This window comes from Ricinus communis, chromosome 10 (assembly GCF_019578655.1).
Source record: "Ricinus communis isolate WT05 ecotype wild-type chromosome 10, ASM1957865v1, whole genome shotgun sequence".
Lineage (NCBI taxonomy): Eukaryota > Viridiplantae > Streptophyta > Magnoliopsida > Malpighiales > Euphorbiaceae > Ricinus > Ricinus communis.
Window position 1 is genome coordinate 9,657,445 of NC_063265.1, and position 14,607 is coordinate 9,672,051.

Here is a 14,607-nt window from a genome sequence, read left to right on the forward strand (position 1 = left end):
TTTTTAATTTTAATTTTTAATTTTATTTTATAGAGTTATAATAATTTTATTTTTATTAAATACTATTAAATTCTTAATTAAAATTACAATAATCCAAATAGAATAAATAAAGATTTAAAAGATATGTATAAAAAGCATTTAGTTCAACTAAAAATAAAAATATAAAAATTTAATAAGATAAAATAAAATAAAAAATTTAAGTGTTAAATAAAATAAAACTGAAAATTTTAAAATTTTAATGTTGTATCACTCATTGAATTAATTTATTAAAATGTTTCATATATATTAATCTTTCAGACTTAAAATTTTTTTTGATATATGTGCTTAATTTTTAACACATAAAATTATTGTCTAGATATGCATACTTACTTTTAATACATAGGACTAAGTTTATATATAATTTTATGATTTTTTCTGTTAATTTATTGATTAATAAGTTATGTTCCTAATTAAAAACTTATTCTAATTTTTAAAAAATAACATATTAATAATAAATTAATTTTCTAACTAGATAATAATTATTCTAAAAAATAGCATATTAATTATATTTTAATATTATATTAGTTAATAAATTAACTTTTAAATTATATAATATTTTAATTATAAAAATATAATTTTTAAATATTATATTCATTAATAAATTAATTTTTTATTATAATAATTTTTAATTTTAAAAATAGTAATATCAATTACAATGATAGTATTAATTTATATAATATATTAGAATTAAAAAATAAAAATTTTAAAAATAATTTCATATTATTGCACTAATAAAATTTTAAAAAATATTTAAAATATTTAAAAATAGTTAATTTGCTATTATTTTTTAAAATATTATTAAATAGAATATTAAAAAATTTATTAAATTATATTTATAAACTTAATTTTATAATCAAAATAATAATAATGATTGTACAATACGCTAATAAATGACTAGTTTAAATAAAATTAAGTCTGATTGAATCTTATAAAAATGACATTTGAAATCCGCTCAATCGTTAAGTAGGTGGTAGTTGTTGCGTAAGGTTAGGATTTCGAATAAACTTTAAAAAACTAACCGAATCTATAATTTAATTTATATCTTTTAATAAACTTAATTTATTCGGTTTATAATTTTAAAAATTAAATTTTTTTTGACTCAATTCTATTATAAGATAATTTTTTTTTTTTTATAGTATTATGTATTATCTTGAAATTATAAAAATCTCAGCAAATACAAAAACAAATCATGTGAAAAAAACTGAATGTGGGTAAATAATTGAATAATAAGGAATAATAGGAAAATCTTTTTATGCTGTGTGCAATTACATGTTGAATTTCCAACTGAACAAAATTTATCTCATATTGAAATTTAATCCAGTAAACATAACAGAAGCAGGAAGTCATTTGTATTCCCAAATAATCCAAAGTTCTTTGCAGAATTCTCTCTTATTAACTAATACTCTATTAAGTTTAATTTCAACTTTTATTACGAAGTATTTATGGCAATTAAATCGAATAATAATAAAGCATCACTGGAAGAAATTCACCAGTTTGATACGAATTTATGGTGAAATAGGCGCAATAAGGAAAACATCACATTCCCAAAATACTTTACCAAAAGTGGATCAAATAAATAAGAGATTTTACCAAAAGGGCTTATTTAGAAGAATGAACATTAATAATATGGCATGCAAATTGAAATAATTGACAAGCACAATGAATTGGGTTGATTCCTGTATGAACAATTATAGCCTATCACGTATAGGAATAGCTGAAAACTGTTTTTTTTTTTTTTTTTTTTTTCCGTTCTTTCTTTCTTTTGATAAATTTGTATGGACAAATTACTAGTTCTGATATTGTTGCCCTTTTATATGGATAAATTACAGGTTCTTTCAATAACTAAAATGTTCCCTTATGAAAGCACATTTGGCTGCCGCTGCATTTTCTTTTTTGGCCATCAAATGGCACCAAATCAAACGAGATAGGGAAGAAGACAAAGGGAAAATAGAACCGATGAGGTAATAATATCATACCATTCCTTGTTTTTCCTTGCTCTCCATTTCACTTTCCCGTCATTCTCATAAAAATTGTTACATTATTTCAACTCTCAGTCTTGTCTAGGACTCCTGCTTGCATCATCATCATCAAGTTGAACCCACAAGCTCCGGCTTCTTTCCCCTCCATTTCCCCACTGTTGCTGCCTCACACTTCTATCATTTGTATCATCGCCATCTGAAAACTGCGCCCATACACTTCTGCTCTTTCCTCCTCCGCTGAATTCCTCCTCGCATCCTGCCACAGTCTTTAGGAGTTCGGACTGCAGCAATGGACAGTTCTCTTTGAGATACTCGAACCCATCTGAGCGCATGACAGCTACAAGAAATGAGTCACAGAAAATAAGGTAACAGTGAGTTATTACATCAGGAATGGAAGAGGGAAAACGGGAACAATAAACAATCAAAGCAGCATTCTCAACTCAACCTCCTCACAAGATTAGAAAAAAAGCGAAAAAGTGAATCAAGAAAAATTAGAAGAGTATGCTATCTTCCCATCTAGTAACAGCATCATCAATCCATTCACATAATTAAGCATAACCAGATTCATTGCAGGTGAATGCCAAAATGGAATTGTCTTGTAACCTGGTATTCACAATACTCCAATTGATATAAAATGCAATACAACTCAGCAAGAAATTGTTGACATTTAATTCTGGTTGACACGTAGATGGAACAGAGGAAGATGAAGAACATAAATATGTTATAAAGTTAAACGCACCCTTAACACAAAGGGTTTAATGCCTTGGGTCAAAGGGTTATTGTGCTAATAAATCCCTTGATATTTTTTTACAGCAGCACCGTGAATAGCACGTAGCTTAAGTAGTGTCCAATATGCCAGTAAAGCATTTTCTCCCTCTTAGCTAGGTCTACCAATGAAAATGTTGATTAATGATATGCAACTATATTGGAAGAAGAAAACTGAAGGATGGCTTTGGCTTAATATGTATTGCCATCCTTGTAAAAAGGCAAAAAAGAAGAAGGAAAATTCACAGGTTTGCTCCATATCTGGATGACTGCCATAAGTAATAATTACTATATGAATGATAAACTCACTAAACATTCACCATATATATGAATTATGGAAAAAAGATGCATATAAATTACAATATATTCTTAACTTTTGTAATGTCCCTAAAGACCAAAAGCATATAACAGAAACAGACTACCAAATCAGGCATATATTCAATTGCGCTGCTCTAGTTCAGAATATTATAGAAATGACTATGCACTAAAGAATAGTCAAAACCACTTGAACTGATGTATTGAGAGGAAACTGCCAATTAGAATGTAGGAAATTTGAACTCGTAAGACATTTGAACATGTAGCGATAAAGATTCAACTCCATAATTTAATATATTAACATTCAATCACTGGACTCCACTAATTTTTATGTGTTCAATATATGGATTCCTCAGCTCTAGGTTGAAAATAGGCTAAATCCATTACTCATTAGGGTCATTAAACATTGATCATTCTCTTCCATTCAGCTCTCTACAATGGCCCACTTTCTAGAGGTAGCACAAAAGTAAATCTCCATAAATAATCAACTAGACCCTATTACTTGGATTACTTGTGGCAAAACGGTTTTGGTTGACTACCCCTTAACATATCCTCAACGTACGCCATCTTCACCTTCTAATCGACAGATCTAGGACTATATACAATTATAACAATAAGGAGTAGCTCTAACATAATTATAAACAAAACTAAAACATGTTTTGAGTTTTAGCATTAGAAGGCATATCAAATTATGAAAAATACACAAGCCATTGCTTTCGTTGAACCATTAAAAAACCGACTGAATTGAGACCCAGAGTTGGCTCATTTAGCAGTTTTCATTTGAAATGAAAGGAAAGAATAGGTCCCTTGGGACGGGAAAGGAAACAAATGGAAAATCTTTCCTTTCTTTGCCGTTGATGACTGAAGAATTGAAAGAGTAATCAGTCAATCAATATCCCCTAATTATTTGCTCATAAGGGGAAAAGTACCAATCAAATTTATCTTAATTGCTGATGAACTCTTTTGAGTGAATTGCAGAGACGAAGCAAGATAGCTTTTGTTCATTTGACTATTGACCTACCATCACTTATATGCCAATTACATTGAATTCTTGAAAAACCTATGATGTTTAGCCTGACTTATATTTCTTTGAAACTGCTGCTTTAGAAAAGAAAAAGAAAAAAACTTGAATGAATTGAATTCATTCAGTTCTCAAACATGAGACTTGACCCAAATTTTAGAATAAAGAAGGATAATCCGGAAAGTACATTGTTAAAGCAAGGATAAGGAATGTATTTGATAAATGAAAAATTAACAACTCTTTTTATTCTATCCCTATTCTGCCAAAAGAAGGACAACAAAATATACAAGCATCTCAGTGTGCGCATTAGAGTAATCCTTCATTTTCCTTTCCCACTCATCATCCAAACAGTAGAAGTTATCTAGCTACCATTCCTTTCCTCTCTATCTTTTCTTTTTCCAATTCCGTCCTTAATCCTTATTGTACCAAGAAAAATTTAAGGACAATATACTGGCATCTAAATATGTGCATTGGAAAAGGTGCTAAAAAACACTATTCTTGTAAAAGTGAAATACTAAAACCATCACAGCTATATTTCCCATACGTACATCACTTGCGTCTTTGTAAGATTTTCAGAATAAAGCTAAAGAAACAACTTTGAAAATTTACAAGATTGCTCGAGATGGAATAGGGATACTGAAAATGAAAAATCAAACCAGAAACCCATACCTATGAGATTTTCTGCAGCAAATTTAAGGCAAACAGATTTCAAATCTGTAGCATTATAACGGTCAGCCAGGGCAAGAATCTTAGCAACAGAATTAACAGATATATCCTTGCAGAGTACAGATTCACACATTAGTCTGAGTCTAGGTAAGTCATATCTATCTGCCGCAGCCAACAACTTTGCAATCAATGTATCTGATGTGGATGACATGGAAGATGAACTTGACACAGAGAGCTCCTCATCTTCAACAAGAGTATCTTTGTAAATGAAGTGCAGCAAGGCCTTCGTAACACATACAAGAGAATAAGAGAAAACAAGGACAATTAGATATAAAAGTCGACATCTGATACCCACTTTTGCAATATCCATCATCCCCAACTACTTAACTCAACCAAGCTCAAACCCAATCATTAGCAGTATTAATATAACATCACAAGCAACCTACTTTCTTTCATGGCCCGCATCTCACGTTCTCTAGTATCTGTTTAAGCTATCGCTTATAATTTTGAAATAAAATAATACTCAGAAAATAAAATTCTACATACTTGTATAGTATTAAGTTATAACCAATTGTATCAAATAAATTTTACTCAATTCTCTACATTAATATAGGTGGGTGATCCCTTGTGTATTTTAGATAGCTTGCCAGATATTATCTAATATTTCATTAACTTTTAATAACTTCTTTGAAGGAAAAACCTTAATACACATGGTCAATGGGCTCTGCAATTCTCATTCACTTATTTAATGAGTACTTTATTAAGTAAAACTGCTAGAAGGGCGGGTCCAACGAATCAAATATGGTGTATATTCTTTCAACTTCCGCGCAATGTAATAATACATACTCAAATAATAAATATATATGCCCATTGCCCAACATGGACGTATACATCTATATGCTGCATTATGCCAACCTAAAAGAAAGTTGAAGGAAAAATAATACCTTAAAAACCTTAGGTTCTATATCAGTAACAACTACTTCATGAATATCTTCCTCCAATGCATCAAAAAATTCACTTTCAAACACAGGAGAACGAGCAGCCAATACCAATTTGTGAGCATGGAACTTTTCTCCATGTACATTAAAAGTGATATCAGAACATTCTTCATTATCCAATAACATGCCAAAATGAGCTCCAATATCCGATTCAGGAACCTTTATAGAATGCAATCTCGAACAGTCAATTGCAGAAACCACAACCCCAACAGTACAGTGAATCCTTAAACAATCATCCTTCAGGAAATTCGACGTTTCAAGCATTGACCGTCTAAAGAAACGCTTATAACCCCTAAAAAATAAAAAGAATATCACGACAAAAACTTTTAACTTAACTAGTAACCAATCACAAGACACCAACCAATAGCCAATAATCAAATTCAACAAAATTAAAGATTTAGCACTTGTAACTCCTTATAATAACAGAAAATCAAAGGAGAAACTTTTCACTTTAACAAAATACAATAAACCAACCAAACCCAAGAATCAAATTCAAGATAATTGAAGACTTATCACTAATCAATCCTAAAAACAAAAAATTACTGAACAAATCTTTTAATTTTACTATTAAACAATTTTTTTTTTTAAGAAACAATTAACTTTACTAATAACCAATTAGAAGAAACCAATAAGAACCCAAAAATTAAAATTAAAGAAAATAGAAAGAATTCAATTACCACATGCTGCCGCGATACTTAAGCGTGTAGGGCCCACTCTCAAGAGAACGATCAAAGTGACTATGAACTTTATGTTTACCTTCACCACTCTGGTCAATTAGGGTTAGCTCAAACAAGGCACGAACATCGGTGCCTTCGCTAGCAAGAGCAATGAAAACAGAGACATAAGAGGAATTGTCTTCAGGGTTTTTACCATCAGGGTAAAAATAAATAGCCCATTGGTAACCACCAACGGTAAAATTCTCGCTGGCGATGTGTTTACCAACGCCAATACCTTTAGCTAAAGAGTAGCCTTGAATTGTGAATCGATGAGACCCATTAATTGTTTCGGTTATGGAGAGGGAGGTTGTTGGGGTGCATGGCGGAGACGACGTCGTAGGCGGGGGCATTGGAGTGTTTGGATGATGGGAAAGTGAAGGGAATATATTTTTGAAGGTAAAATAGGAATGTTGTGTTTGTTCTTTTCTTTGGGTTGGATTTGAATGTGGAGAAGAAAGAGAGCGGAAAAACGAGATAGGAGAGTTCGATCCGTGTTAATAAATAAATAAATAAATAAATAAAGGAAAGTGGCGGGACCCATACTTTTTATAGGCTGATGGTGGGCACGCTTCGAATCAGAGTCTTTTAACAGGGAAAATTTAAATAAGTAACTTCATGAATTTAATCTTCTCTATTTTGACCTTTCCCAAATTTCATTTACTGAATTGCCGCGAGTCATCGGAGAACAAAGTAGCAGCCAATCATAAACATTTAAGCAGAAATCTGTAATTGGCAGTCTGTTGTGAGCCTTGATCAGCTCCAATCCAAAGAGCCAGACTCAAAAACTATCCTAGGAACGTTCATTTGATGTAGAAGGATGACAGCAGCGTTTAACTTAGCTAGAATGGATAATGCTTTAGCAAAAGAATGATGGATAACGAAAAACATGACCAGAGGCGCATCTGATCACCACAACTAACGCCGCTTTCTTGGACTCATCCTTGAAAGAGGCATCACAGTTGAGCTTGATGAAATCTACTAGAGGAAGAACCCACAACATTTGCTTTTCAGGTTCTACTGCCGGGATAGATTGATGGCCATTCCTTGAATTCCAGGGTTACTTGAGCTGTAAGAAAAGGATTCAGAGGATCGGACTCAAAAGGGGCAGATTTTCTTGACTTTCAAATTTTTGAACCTTGATGAGGAGGCCAAATTACTGAGTTCTTGCATATCTATGTTGCATAGCAATTGGTATCCTGATTTAACAGAATAATGCTCCTTTTCCCATGATGCCAGATAGGATTGTCATTTACATGATTAAGACCTAAAGAGATTTACAGAATAGCATTAGCTTCTTCAGGAGTAAAATTTGCTTGATTCTCCCCACCTTCAAAGATCTGGTGTGTTGATCAATAAATTATCACAATCAAAGAAGTGTTTTAACGGGGTTACAATAATAAGAAGAAGAATTATTGTACATAGATCTCTTATTTCTATATAAAATAATAATAATAATAATAATAACACTAGTAGTACTTTAGTTAATTATATTTCATTTTAAAAAAAAGTTATTAATATGCAAGATTTCTTTTTTTAAAAAAATAGAGATATCTAATGAAAAGTTACATGACCCTTTTTTCTTTTTTCCGGAAAAACAATGATGATGATGAACTTCACGTACATTCTTCCTAGCAAGAATTTATACAACCCCTCTTTCCAAAGTCTGTACATAAGCGCTGATTGAGACTTCCAAGTTTAACAATCAATAATTTGAAGACATGACCAAGCAGTTAAATACAACGTTAAGGAGAATTTGTAAAAATTGCTGCATGGCTCACTGTTGTTGCTAACAATCCTAAGAAATGTTCCCTACTATAACACATTCTAAAAGTGTTAGATACCTGATTTAACTACTATCTTCAACTCCAGTCTCTACCAATTAAACAAGCAAAACTTCTTGCCGCTTCCACCAATAGTCTCGTCTGTAGAGTCTGACTCACTTCCAACTGTATCTTCTGAGCTGCAATCACTTGGTATTAGTTGAATTCGATCAGCATTCTCAACCAGCCAAGCAGCAACTTCTGGTGATGCTGCCCATTCTCCAACGGCTTGCTGGGTCGAGTCCCTGGTAAAATCCTCCCACTCTGTCTCAGTGAACTTCTTCTGCTTTGGTGTCTTGTGGAAGGTTGAAATGAAATCCTGCTGATCTTTTGTCCCTGGACGAGTAGATGGTGATATCAAACGTGTTAAGCAAAGAAAAGCAAGTCGCATAAACTGGAGGGTTGATGTACATTTGCTGGATACATTTGAAAATTGCATGACTATACTATATAAATTAGCCCACACAATAGCATGAGAAAGAAAATTCCCAAGCAAAATCTGTCTCACAATAAGTAACTGCAAGCTGCAACACCTCAATGAGGAATAACTTTCAATTAGGAGCCAGCATCCTCAGTAAACCTTCCAGAAGGGGATTAACAAAAGAATAAGACAAATTTTGGCATTGCTGCATCAGCAGAACTATATTTGTAAAAAGAAAAAGACAAGCAATTTAAGGAAACCGGGTAAGCCCCTATGCTTCATTTTGTCTCAAATCCACCCTTTACCTTTTAAAAAAGGTTAAACTAAACTCAAATTGATAACAGTGTTAACTCCTTCATTAGTGTTGGAGCCCACTATAACTTACATCCAATGATAAAATGACACTCAGCACTAAACATTTCCTCATTCCCTTGTATGTCTATCTTCTTTGCAATTTTCATTTAATAACAGCAGCGATCAGTGGTAGTAATTGGTATAGATATTGGGGATTTCATTTGAGAATGAAAAAAGTTTAATAAGGCTGTGGTTGGTGGTCGTTGCCGTTCATCACTGCTGTATTTTAGAGAGAGAGAGATAAATAGGATTTATTTTATTATTAATATCGTCTTTTATAGGATTAAGGTACTATATGTTCTTTAACTATTAATTATTCTTTTAAAGAAGTAAGAATATATATACATCTAGGTGTCATTATGTGATTGGTTTATCATTTTATGTGGGCCCTAATACTAACAAACTTATTAACAGTGTTAATCATTGGGTTTAATTGAACTTCTTTTAATAGGTAAAGGGCCAAACTTGAGACAAATGAATCTTATAGGTTCAATCATCTTTCCCCAAATTGTACGAGGGCTTTTTTATATCTTTTGCAAGGGCCAGCCCAGAATTTGCGCAATAGTACAGATATGTCAAAATTTACAAGAACACAAGTGCAAAATTGGGGAAAGCTGATTACTTCCAGCATCCACAAATTAAAAAGTCAGTATAACAACGCTACCTTTGACAGGAGAGTTAGACCAACCAGATGCGCTCTTTGGACTACCCCACATCTTCCCTCCAGAGCTCATTTTACCAGACCTGCTAAGGAATTCAGTGCGATTGTGCTTTGCAGTCACCTGTCTTCCCTGTTGAAGCCAAGGACTTCCACCTCGAGAATGAGATTGATATCTGCATGAAATCAAGTTGCACGCGGAAGATTAATGGCTTACATTAGATGAAATTCTGAGAACTCAAATTTACAACTGGACCAAGAATCTCCTTTATCATGCCATATGAAGCAAACACAACTTTTTTCACCATGATCCATCCCATTCCAATTCTATACTAATGGAGGTTGTTGATCAGATTCTTTCTAAACAATCAGTCTCGTATATCCCATTCCAGAGTGGAGCTAAATTACTAGGATTCTTGGAGAAGCCCAATATTTGGTTTAGATCCTAAACCAAGCCTCTTTTTCTATAGAATTACTATGGCTCAGCCAGGTTCTTTTCATATTTTAGTGATGGAAGAAGATATTATGAAAAGCAGACAAACAAACAAACAATTAACTGCAGGAAAGAGAACGTACACTTGATTACGCCTTGTCAATCCATTGATGAGAAAGCAGACGACATACAAAGACTGAAAGGTGATCAATGCTAAAAGAATATCCAGAGTACTCTGAGAAAGAATAAAAAAATATAAGGTTAATACATCACTTAAAAGTAATAGACAAATTAAGAAAAAAAAAGCCAAAAGGCTAAGATGATTATGGTCTTGAAAAGCCTAAAATTGCAGGATAATCTCAAGAAGGATCATGAACATTAGAGTAAAATATCCTGCACACATTAATAGCACATAAAATAAGCTTATATAGTGAAGAAAAAAATCACACGATTAACAATAAGTTTCCAAGTTGGGAATGTGAAGGGAAAGGTTGCGTCATTGCTGTCTGATGCAATGAGATGACATGCCATATTTTGCAAGGGACCACAATAATGGACTCTCATGTAGGGAAGGTGTCTGCCACTCTAATGCCAATTCAAAGGAAAAGAGAAATGGCATTATTATCAGAGAACCTAACAAGTACTGCATTTTTACAATGTTGTCCATAGCCACCAAGAGAAGCCGAGCAGCAGTAGGGGGCAAGCTTCAACAAGTTAATAGGATCTCACTATACAAACTCAGGGTGTCTGACTCTCTTCAGTTGACAAGTAGAGAAGAAAACCACATTTGATCATTTATCTCCCATCGTATGATTCATCCAGTTAAACTTTATAAGATTAAAATATAATCTTTTTGTATAACATTCATGCAGTCTAAAAGGTTCTACAAACTAAACTTCATGGTCCATCCCTTGTACCTATTGTAATTAAAAATGCAACATAAAGTGCTGAAAATAGTTGTATAACATTTTCGTTTTTCATCTTTGGGCATTCAAACAACCACAATTATAGGTTCAATATCATCACAAACAGAGCAACACAATCGCACACCTGAAAAATTAAGGTGGCCGCCACGATCCGCATTGCCCATTTCACAAACTGGGCTATGCCAACATCAACACTCCCATCTTTTGAGATTACAAATTTCCTCACAATCCAGTACCCTAAAGCAGCTCCTGCGAGCACAATCCCCACTACTACAAATACATAGACCTGTCAGCAAAATAGGGAGAAGTCAGAATATGCACATGAGCACATCTGGAATTAGATAAAAAGAAATCCACAGAATTTCTTTTGTTCCCTCTTTTCATAAAAATTCATCATGTATTATTAGGGTAGGAGAAGACATTCCACTAACCACATGTCATTAAGTCAGGAAAGTCATCTCAGTTTGAATCTAGGCAAGCTGACCAACATGATTTGCATATTTCTATGAGAAAATACAAATTACTGAAATGAAGAAAGCAAGAAAATAATGTAGCCATTCACGCTTCATTTGAGAGCCTTGGGTAATGAAAAGAGAGGACAAAAGATAAATTTGCATTTATGATGTATCCGCTTATTCTAGGTTTGTAAACAGCTTATTGTAGAAAACCGATGCACTTAAATCAACTGGCCACCGGATAAACTTACTGGATTGTGCATCTCTTCACTAAGCCCAAAGTTGATGAGAATGGAATTTACCAGCATCGAGATGTGGTGTAAAATGAAAGTGCCAGCACCAAGCTGCAACCATAAATGAAAAATGAGCTTTCAATGCATTTGATATAAAATGGAACATAAAGCTATATTTCAAGCAGAACTCACCACTGATCCATAGATGGAAAGATAGAAGATATTTTTCCTTCCAGTTGGCAATAATTTCATTCCCTACAAGGTAACACATAAAGAAAAACATGTTAAGTCCACCTACACAATAAGAAAGTACAAGGAAATCTGCAAAATATAATCACAAGATCCCGTTTAGCATCAGTTACTAGGAGTCTAGAATCAGAATGAAAAAATTGAGGAATAATTCTACAAAGCCTCAAGAAGAAAATTATCCTAATTGCAACTATACCTTCTTTTTAGAAAAAAATTGTTAACCAACTGCCGACGTAATATTTTATCCACAAAGTCCAACTATGTTAAAAGTCCTTTGACATAGAGAGTTAAAAACAATTACAAACAACCTGAGTTCCTAAATCATAATTCAAGCATTCAGCTTTTTGCCAACCAAAGGTTCAGGCCATCTCCTTCATCATAACCATACAACTTTTGATCAAGTTAGCCACAGAATCTAAGAGAGAGTAGCTTGGTTCTCAATTTGTCAACACTGAAACAACTAAAAAAACTTGGGTGTGGGCATAAACATTAACCAAGCACTATATTAATAATTACAAACTCAATTATGACAAATTAGACAGCATTTTCAAGATAAAACCTTTAAATGACTACATTGATGCTTATAAGATGAATTTTATTTTAAAAAATAATTAAAAAAAGTCCAAAAGCATATATAAAGAGGTAAATTTTTTCCAAGTACTTTGGTCAAACCAGCTTGTGCAAAAAGTAAAAGGGAATGAAAGGATGCAAAAAGCAACCTAACCAAAGTGAAGTACCTGGAAAAGAAGGATAATAACAACAAGAAAAACACCAATTGCCATTGAGGTTGTATAATAAAAAGGAACCCAACTGCTGATAATTGGTGCCAGCAATAGTAACAGAAATCCCACTGCTAGACACAAGAGACGCCATTGCTGAAAAACTGCAAAGAAATTTACAAATAATAGCAGTCAAGGAAACTTAAATACAATATGAGAAATTGAATACAGCAGCTGAGAAGCAGAAAAGGGGAACCAACCTTCTTCAACAGAGATTTTGACAGGACCTGCAACTTCACCAATAAACTTCACATCAACATATTTCTCGTCATAAGGAGACATGACGGAGCTCCACATGCCCTTTTGAACAGTTCTCCACTCATCCTTTTCACAATGACATAATGCGAGCGAAGAATTCCTGCAGATACTTAATAAATTACACAAAACATTAATCTGAAGATAGGAGCTTTACTAAATAAGTCAAGGAATTTGACTTACCGATGAAAACAAACTTGTATTTTGCTATGCAATCTCTCTGGTATTACAGCAGATGGAGCCAAAGTAACTCGAAAAGAGTTGGCATAACTCCCCCACTCTATTCTTGAATGACCAGACACTTTAACTCGTTCACAGTATAAAACATCTCTAGAGACACGGTTAGGAAACTTTCCATTAAGAAATGACGGAGTGATATCAATAACTGGATTCCCAAGGTCAATACCTGTACTAATTAAAATGAAGTGTTAATTTTCAATCATGAGGGAAAAAGTGAAAACAGGCGCAAAATGATATTAACACATTAATCAAATTCTTCAAGCGCATGGCATGAAACCCCAGTACCAAATTCACATAAAACCTTCAATTGTATCTAAAAATAATGAAATCATGCCTAAAAATGACATAATTTTACAAGACTGCAATTCAACGTCCATTCAGAACAAAGCCTCGTCCAGAAAATATTTACAACTGAGTTCAAAGGAAATCTAAAATGTGCAAATCTTTACTAAATACAACAATTCAATCTATTTACACCATTCTCATGTTAGAGAAAGAAAACACGTTCGCTAGAACTCAAATTTTTGTTACCTTAAGAAAAGTAATTCTGATAAAAATAAGATCATGTCAAAAGTAGCATGATTTTGGAAGAGTCCAAATTCTCTGCACATGATTTAGTCCAAACATTTACTTTAAAAGAAAAAAGGCTTTGGACTAATACTCTATCTATAAGCACTAGAGATCGAAGAAACCAGACGCTAAGTACACATATTAAAAGAACCCTAAACAAAGTATTTGAACTCAAACATAAATACAAAACAATAAATGTTTGGCTTTCATCATAACCCAAATAAAAGAAAAAAGAAAAGAAAAAGAAGAGTACCTTTGGGAGTGGTGGCGTGAGTGGCACGTGATAAAAACGCGAGAAAGAGAGTGAAATATAAGAGAAGAGGAAGCAGAAGAAGAAGAGGAGGAGAAGAAGAAGAAGAAGAGGAGCCCATTGCTGGCACTGCTTCTTCTTCTCTCTCCTTCTCTGTGAGTTTAATTTGCTGTGCGGGTTAAGGAAACCGAGTCTGCACTCAAAGCGCGCTTTGAGTGCTGTTTAATGGTGTATATATGTGAGACTAATGCGTTGCCGTTTTGCTTCCGTTTGCGTTTTTAACAAGCCAAGACCCCAACACCCAGCGTTTTGGTCGGTTCCTCGGGTTACGGGTACATAAACTAGTATATTTTACGCGTATAAAATCATCCAAATTTTTTTTTGACCTTCTTGCAATTTGGACCACCCTTTTGATTTTTCAATTTATGTTGAAATAAATTTTATATTATATGCTCAGTTTAAATT

General features: G+C 33.2%; 2 protein-coding genes across 3 annotated transcripts; both read right to left on the reverse strand.

Annotated features, from left to right (window-relative positions):
- Positions 1-1,983: 1,983 nt before the first annotated feature.
- LOC8286500 (BTB/POZ and MATH domain-containing protein 4) lies at positions 1,984-7,001 on the reverse strand. 2 transcript variants are annotated; one of them, XM_048380105.1, is made up of 4 exons: positions 6,461-7,001; positions 5,730-6,075; positions 4,789-5,068; positions 1,984-2,340 (listed from the first exon to the last, which is right to left on the reverse strand). In XM_048380105.1, the coding sequence occupies exons 1-4, from the start codon at positions 6,847-6,849 to the stop codon at positions 2,090-2,092; spliced, it is 1,266 nt and encodes a 421-aa protein (XP_048236062.1). In that variant the 5' UTR covers positions 6,850-7,001; the 3' UTR covers positions 1,984-2,089. The 2 variants fall into 2 exon arrangements, with proteins under 2 accessions (XP_048236062.1, XP_015578810.3); XM_015723324.3 differs by having other exon boundaries at positions 1,984-2,355; positions 6,461-6,997.
- A 1,099-nt stretch (positions 7,002-8,100) lies between these two features.
- On the reverse strand, positions 8,101-14,369 carry LOC8286501. The gene is made up of 10 exons (XM_002525647.2): positions 14,146-14,369; positions 13,266-13,488; positions 13,028-13,185; positions 12,786-12,931; positions 11,992-12,054; positions 11,818-11,910; positions 11,236-11,397; positions 10,329-10,420; positions 9,759-9,928; positions 8,101-8,655 (listed from the first exon to the last, which is right to left on the reverse strand). The coding sequence occupies exons 1-10, from the start codon at positions 14,261-14,263 to the stop codon at positions 8,372-8,374; spliced, it is 1,509 nt and encodes a 502-aa protein (XP_002525693.1). The 5' UTR covers positions 14,264-14,369; the 3' UTR covers positions 8,101-8,371.
- Positions 14,370-14,607: the final 238 nt, after the last annotated feature.